This window comes from Candoia aspera, chromosome 1 (assembly GCF_035149785.1).
Source record: "Candoia aspera isolate rCanAsp1 chromosome 1, rCanAsp1.hap2, whole genome shotgun sequence".
In the NCBI taxonomy this organism is placed as follows: Eukaryota; Metazoa; Chordata; class Lepidosauria; order Squamata; family Boidae; genus Candoia; species Candoia aspera.
The window spans coordinates 44,364,148-44,372,297 of record NC_086153.1 but is presented as its reverse complement, the minus strand read 5'-3'; the positions used below and the strand labels follow the sequence as shown (position 1 = coordinate 44,372,297).

At 39.4% G+C, this 8,150-nt stretch overlaps 1 protein-coding gene across 1 annotated transcript; it reads right to left on the bottom strand.

The window, feature by feature from the left end:
• Positions 1–521: 521 nt before the first annotated feature.
• Positions 522–7,368, bottom strand: LOC134497287 (cytochrome c oxidase subunit 7A-related protein, mitochondrial). Its single transcript, XM_063302954.1, has 3 exons — positions 7,199–7,368; positions 1,749–1,883; positions 522–917 (listed from the first exon to the last, which is right to left on the bottom strand). Exons 1-3 carry the CDS (start codon positions 7,268–7,270, stop codon positions 774–776), a joined length of 351 nt encoding a protein of 116 aa, XP_063159024.1. The 5' UTR covers positions 7,271–7,368; the 3' UTR covers positions 522–773.
• Between the last annotated feature and the right edge of the window lie 782 nt (positions 7,369–8,150).

Below are 8,150 nucleotides of genomic sequence, written 5' to 3'. Positions count from 1 at the left end.
TATTCCACTTTATCCATTACAGAAAAAGGTAGACAAATCTGCAGGGATAAAATATTTATTTATCAGTACTTATTCCAATGTTAAAACAAAAAGATTTCAGAAGTGATTGGGAACCATTGTGGAATTAATGTGCTACACAGAACCTATCTTAACACTCTTTCCAAGAAATGTGCAGACAGAAGCAGAACTAATGAAGTGTACAGTTATTCAGAACAGAAAGTTGTGGTAGGTTGGAACAAATAGTTCTTTGCCAAATATGACTCCACAAAAAGTACATTCAAGATTTCAACACATGTTGGGAACATCTTCAGTGTTAGATTCTGATTTATCTCTCTCTCACAGCTTGCCATTTTGGATCAACCTAATAGTAATCTTTCCCTTCTTTAGTCACCTAAGCGTCAACATCTTTTTGCTTTTGCTCCTGGGCAAGAAAGCAGTGTTAAAGCATAAGCATGACCCAACAATTTAATTTCAACCATCAACTTATCATGCCTTACTACTAGGAAGTTTTTCAGACTAACCTCTCTACATGAGGTTTATTTTACTGACAGTTGTGAAGAGGAATAAGCAAAACTACATAGGTGATAATGACCTTCCCACCATGGTAGTGATTTTACTCTAAATTCCTTATGTTACTCTATTATTTGTCTTTAACTCAACACGAAGCCCAAGAATATGCAATATACTATCATATGACTGTAGTATAATAGCAGAAGATTGAGTGCAAGTCTTCCTTTCTAGTTAGACGACAGTTCCTACTGGACCTATATTATTTACTTCTCTCTTTTGGGACTTGTAGCCATATAGAGAGCTATCAGACAATAGATGGTCCCTCCTATTGTTAATGCCATAGTGGTCCGGTAAAGAAGTCGATCGGGAACACCTCGTTTCAGATGTACTGGAAGATCATCAGGCTTCTATCAATAAAATATATACATTTGAGTCAATACACTGGGGAAATTAAATATTTATTCAAAACGGGGGAAAAATTAAATTGGAACCTGACAATTAGCTCATCTTCAAATAAAATGGTCTAGTTGTCTTAAGAATGTCATACATTTTACATAATTTTCAGAATCCTGAGAAATCTATGTTATTTAAAAAGTACATACAGTAATATAACTTTCTGGATTTGTTAGTATGAGTATCCATGACCACCTCTTTCGGTAACTACCTGTCTCCTTGTCCCATGACTTTTTACATTAAAAAAATGTTGCTATGCAATGTAAGTTTTTCCAAGGATGACTTCAAGGCCCAAATAGGACTCATACCCTTTCTTACAAAAATTAAAATGATTGGCAGATACAATTCCATAAAGGACAAAGTGAAGAAGGGGTAATTGGGAGCACTCCGAGGAAGGACGGGGAGGCTAAATGTGCCAACTACCTCAAAAACTTTGTGGAACCCTGGTATAATAGCTTAATACTAGCAAAAATGCTAACCTGGCTTGGTATTATCCAAAAATAAAACAACATGACAAACAGTGTAAGACTGGAGAAGCAAAAAGATGATGCATCCTGAAGGTTGTACTATTTGCATCAAATTATTTTGTTTGGAATGCTGCTATTGTAGAAATGGAATCCATAAATTCTAAGTAGAACTGTGCATATCTGTGTTTTTCATTAAACATACAAACGGAATATGGTGCAAAAACAAAGGTGCTAACTTCTAAATATCACAGGCAGAGTTGAATCATATCAAGTACATTAACAGAATGTTTACAGATTTTTAAAAACATTAGTTCTCACCTGAAATAATCTCTGCAGTTCTGGTACCTTGTTCTTAACCAACCCCCCAACCTTGTTTGGTGTGTTTGGGGCAACTTTAATGGGGTTATCAAATATCACAGTTGGCGATTCCACAGATACCGCTGGCTTGAAACCCTAAATAAACAATTGAATTTATGCAACTGAAAACATTGATTAGCAATCAACAAGAGAATACAAAACAAAAGCACATCTGATTTGACCTGGAATAGAAAGTTTCTAGATTGTCTGTGGACTTTTATATATTTTGTGAGCTGCTCAGAGTATGGGGAATAAGGGTGGGTTAGAAATATTGGAAATAATACTCCGGAATCAACAAAATATATATTTAGAGCACAACTACTTAAGCAGCCCAAAGATTTTGGGTGCAGGCCCTACTACCTAAATGGTCATTAAATTCTGTAAGCCGCCCAGAGTCACCGTAAGTTCGGTGGCCTTGTAAATCTGTTTAATAAATAAAAATAAATAAAATAACATGGAGGAAAAAGGGTTGTTTTTTTTTAATTGCAAGTGCTACAGTGTTACCATTTACAGTGACTTGGAACTCTGATTACCAGGGATGTGTCCATGGGGGGGAGGGGGGCAGTAAAAAAAAATCAAGATGGCAGCCACAATAATATGATTGAAGCCCTGCCCTTCTGCATGCATTGCGATGGACATAAAAAAGGAAAGAGCTTTGATCTCATGGCTGTGGTCACCATCTTGACTTTTCTGTACACCCTGCAGATACCCCTGGCTATTACAGTGTTCATTGTGCCCATCAGTGGTTGTGAAGCAAAAAAATCAACTATTTATTACTTCAGTACATATTTTCAGGGTTTCTGGCATGGGAAGAAATCTGAATAGTGGAAGAGGAATAACAAGACAGGGTACTGGTTGCTCAGCAGGATAAACTGAAAAGCTGCGGAATGTTTAAATGTGGGTGTGCGCTCATCCCTCCCTGTCCTTTCCAGTGCATCCAATGCAGTAATAAACCCACTCTGCTCAGTTAAGTTTATCTCAGGATATCTGTGAACAGTAATGCAATCTTAAAAGAAATGTGGAAGCCGACTCTTTATACAGGTGGGGGAATTGGGCCAGTCACTCTCTCTCAACCCAACTCACCTCACAGGGTTGTTGTTGTGGGAAAAATAGGAGGAGGAAGGAGTATTAGGTATGTTCACTCCTTGAGTTATGTATAAAAACAATAAAGGTGGGAAGAGAGAGAGAGAGAGAGAGAGAGAGAGAGAGAGGGAAGGAAGGAAGGAAGGAAGGAAGGAAGGAAGGAAGGAAGGAAGGAAGGAAGGAAGGAAGGAAGGAAGGAAGGAAGGAAGGAAAATAGGGTCAAGTTTTTTCATTCTAAACCAGCAATTCATTTACCTTTGTTCCCGAGGAATTTTGATAATTATGAACATTCCTGAGCAAACAAATGTTAATTATGGGTTGAACACATTGCCTTAGATTGCAATGTATCTTAATGCATTCAACTGTTGCCAATGTAAAGTCTTTCAGAATAATTTATATACTTCTCCCCCAACAAGCAATTTGTAATCTACAACTGAATAAGCCTACACTGAAGTAAACAGATTATGGAACACAGCTACAATCACCTTTATACAAATTCTCTAGTTTATTATTCCAGACAGCAAGTGTGAACACAATGTGCTGGGAATTAAATTTGCATTTTAACAAGGTTAATAAGTGTATACTTGAAATGAATGCCTACTAATTACTTTTTGTTAGCTCATCCATCAAACTGTCTGCCAATCAAAAACATTTTTTAGAATACAAGTGTTGCATTTAAGGTAAATTTAATGCAGTAGGATCCCAGCCAGACAAAAGTTAAGGAAGCAAGAGATCTGTGTCTGCAAACTTCCTTGTTTCAGTTCGAAGTGTTTTTTGAGGACAACTTCTGAACCTTCAATTTATATTTGAATGACTGATAGTTCCTTAATATTTACAAACGGTTGTATATAAGCTTGGCTTCTTTCTCATGATTAGAAAGGGGTTTTTTTAAGATATTTTTAACCCGCCTTTATTATTTTTATAAATAACTCAAGGTGATGAATGTACCTAATACACCTTCCTCCTATTTTCCCCACAACAACAACCCCGTGAGGTGAGTTAGGCTGAGAGAGAGTGACTGGCCCAAAGTCTTGCAGGCATATACTTGTATATGTCACATTAAAAAACTAATAGTCATTATTAAACTTAAGCTAAAAGTCAATATAAAGAATAATAGCCAACACAATATAAATCACTAAATGGAATTAGCTGAATTAGCTATAATCAATTCAATCCACACTACTAAAAATCTTTTCTGATTTAGGTATCTCTTAACACTGAAATATAAATTCTATGGATAAACCCACATTTTGGATATGGTACCATTTCCATGTATTAGATTATAGTCTAAGAATGGTTTCCAGTTTGTGTTGTAATATGTATCAGATTAAAGGTACGAAGTTATTCTAGAGATCAAAGTGTACTTCCAGAACTTGGTTAGCCATTCTTCCATTGAAGGGATCAGACCACCTTTCCAGTAAGAAGCATATAGTATCTTGCAGCAGTTATCACATGTACAGCTAATTCAACATACCTTGAGGAAATTTTTATAAGAATATCATAGGTTGAAATGAGAATTTGATTTTAACATTTGTTTCATTCTAGTAAGAATCATTTTCCAGAATTGCTGAACTTTTCAGCATAACCAGCAAGTATGGAAAATTATCCAACCTGCTCATTACATTTCCAGCAATTTTTGGAAATGAATTGTTCATTTTTGCAATCAAACTGGGGTTATATACCAACAATAAAACATACCATTTCTTTCTGCATATATTTGCAGTAAATTTAATGTTCAACTGAAATTTTGATGGTTGCATCTCTACTACCGCATTCAAGTTCTGCATCCATTTAATCATAGTCTCTGACCTGTTTGAATTCTGAGTCATACTTCACCAGCAGTCTATAATTAAGGCTCAACAAATATTCTGAGTTTTCCATTTCAATCAACTCTCAGTAGTCCCTTTGTTTCTGCAATTCTTTTAATATTATGCTATATACTTGAAGATACTGAAACCAGTCAGATAAACTGGACCATTGTGAAGTGAGTTTAAAAATATTTTATCTTTGTCTTATTATTAAATCTTGCAATCTGAACAAACTGTTAGCTCTCCACTAAACAAATACAAGAGAGAAGAGATCGGGATTATTTTTGTATTTATCCCAGACATTCAATATATCACTTATTATTGCATGATCTCTTATAGATTATTTCTGTCAACCTACAGAAATTTATGCAGCATGTCTGGAAGTCCTGCTTCTCCTGTAGATACAACCAAGCCATTCTGAAATCTATGTTAAGCAACTAGCACTGTAACACAATATAAAGTTCAGAGCCACTAATTTATCTTGATCTTCTGAGTGTTATAGAATCTTGAATTTACTGCATCCAGAAATGTCTCTAATGATGCCTTTGCAAAACCAGCATTTATGTAGTTCATAAGCCCAAAAAAGTTAGTCAACCCTTTTTTTCTAAGTACTCTTATTTCGATAGGAAGCATGTCAATCCAAAATCCTGATATCTTATTTTTTAAAAATTGCCTTCTATCAGGCAAACTGGTGGAAAGGGACAGATTCCTTGCCAACCCCCTCCCCCCCCCCCATCAGCATGGAAGCCAAGCAGAATGGCAGACAAAAGATGCACTGTGCTTTTGCCAGCTCACAATTTGTATGAAATCCTTTACTGGCTATGAAAAGCTAAATAAAAGGCTGTACTAATATATAAATTATTATAGAAATCCAGACATAATCTCTATTTAAGATGGCAATCCGTTAACCAGAAAAACTAAACAAGGTTCATTTCAGCAACCCCACTCCAAAGCAGAAATAATTACTATATAATAACATGGTTCTGATGATACCACTTTGATGGCTGAAAGCGAAGAGGAACTGAGGAGCCTTATGATGAAGGTGAAAGAAGAAAGTGCAAAAGCTGGCTTGCAGCTAAACCAACCCCCCCCCCCCCAAGATTATGGCAACCAGCTTGATTGATAACTGGCAAATAGGGGGAGAAAATGTAGAGGCAGTGAAAGACTTTGTATTTCTAGGTGCGAAGATTACTGCAGATGCTGACTGCAGTCAGGAAATCAGAAGATGCTTAATCCTTGGGAGAAGAGCAATGACCAATCTCGATAAAATAGTTAAGAGCAGAGACATCACACTGAAAACAAAGGTCCGCATAGTTAAAGCAATGGTGTTCCCCGTAGTAACATATGGCTGTGAGAGCTGGACCATAAGGAAGGCTGAGAGAAGGAAGATAGATGCTTTTGAATTGTGGTGTTGGAGGAAAGTTCTGAGAATGCCTTGGACTGCAAGATCAAACCAGTCCATACTCCAGGAAATAAAGCCAGACTGCTCACTTGAGGGAATTATATTAAAGGCAAAACTGAAATACTTCAGCCATGTAATGAGAAGACAGGACACCCTGGAGAAGATGCTGATGCTGGGGAAAGTGGAAGGCAAAAGGAAGAGGGGCCGACCAAGGGCAAGGTGGATGGATGATATTCTAGAGGTGACAAACTCATCCTTGGGGGAGCTGGGGATGCTGATGACTGACAGGAAGCTCTGGCGTGGGCTGGCCCATGAGGTCATGAAGAGTCGGAAGCGACTGAACGAATAAACAACAACATGGTTCCACCACTTCCTATGCCCTTTACTATACAGGTCAAGAGTCTTAAAAGAAAAAAAATCCTTTCTCTCACTTGGACAGGGAAAGATTGGGGCTGTGGAGGAAATCAGTGGCCTGGAGATTCTCCATTCCTGCCTTAACTCATATGATATGAAAGGTCAGACACAATGAAGTTAAACACACGATACTGCATGCTAAAGCCTTGCAAAAACCTGGAGAAAAGTTTAAAATAAGATCATCAAAGGAAACTTCTTTTTCCCAGTAAAAGGCTGTCCATTTTGGAATTGTTTGAGGGTGAAAAAAAAAAAAAAAAACTGAAGATAGAAATGGCTCTGGCGGCACTTGTGCACACGAAATCATAACGCGTTCCAGTTTGTGAGCCGCTCCTCCCAGCCAAAGCTACCGTGAGCCCCTTTCCAACAGCACAAGGTCAAGTCCACCTGCCTCCGGCCGTTGGTTGCTCCTCGCGCTACAGAAACCCAAGGAGAAGCGGCAATTACATTTCTCCTTTTAGCCTGCTAGCAGGGGAGGACTCCGCAGCAGCAACTGCAGCCTCTCCACTGTCACCCACGGACGGGAGCCACGTGTCTCTGCGGACACCTCTAGCGTCCCTTCGTGAGGCATCGCCCCCTCCCTTCCGCGTCCTCCGGCGCCTTAAGAGAAATGAGCCTCGTGGGGACTCGTAGGGAAGTGCCTCGCCGCGCGGAATAAAGCTGTGAAGGTCAAATCGCCAGTCGCTTGGCAACGCGATTCCCGTTACCTGAGGGGAGTAGGCAGCAGAAGCGCCGGCCCCAACCAGCCTCTGGCTGAAGCCGCTAAATTTGTAATACATGACGCGGCCTCGGAAGGACTCCCCCAAGCTACATGCACGCTCCTGTTTCTTCAGCTTCACACGCAAGAAGGTAGCCGGCTGCGACGCCTACCTAAAAAAGACCTTCTTGCGACTGGCTTCTTCTTGGACCTCTATTCCCAAAAAAGGGCCTAGCGGAGTGCCTGAAAAGTTTCACCTCAAAGGAAAACGAAATGAAACTACAGACATTAGCAAAGGGTCTGAAGTGAATTGCAGAGTGTATGGTTATGGGTCGTGTTGAAGTTAGCGGGTTCAGAGAAAAATGACACTTAAATCGGGCAATACTTTAGGCAGCCTGAGAATTTTCTTTTTAAAAGAAGTATTGCGCCTGCGTAGTTCGTGGTCTCTACTACCGGAGCGGTAGTAATTGAAGCTAAAAGCAGCTGTTTTGGGGAGTTGTTGCGCGTGTTCCCTCCGCTAGTCCAGGTTGGTCCAGCTAGGTGGTAGTACGTAGCTGACCTTGGCTGAAAAGCTGTGCGGGGTCAGTGCTATGATGGGAGACGAAATCCCAAGGCTCTATGTTAGACGGAGAGGACAGAAAGACAACCTGGAAGAAAGCAGTGGCAAACCACTTCCCTTATTATTCCCAAGAAAATCACAAGGACATGTCCGTGAGGTCACCAGGAGTTGAGAGTTCGACTTGAAGCAGGATGAAACTAAGAATTGCCCAAAGAAGAGAAAAGGCAAGACATTTAGCTTGCCACTCATGTGCAAAAGCAAAAAGGTGGGCATCCAGAGCCTTTCGAATCTTTCTCTTTGGAAATGAAAGTACATGGCTGGGTGTGTTTTCCCCTCCCTAAATTTAAACAGGATGGAAGGTTGCAGTGTACTTTAGTTTTTGTTTAAGTTATTTATCAGTTTG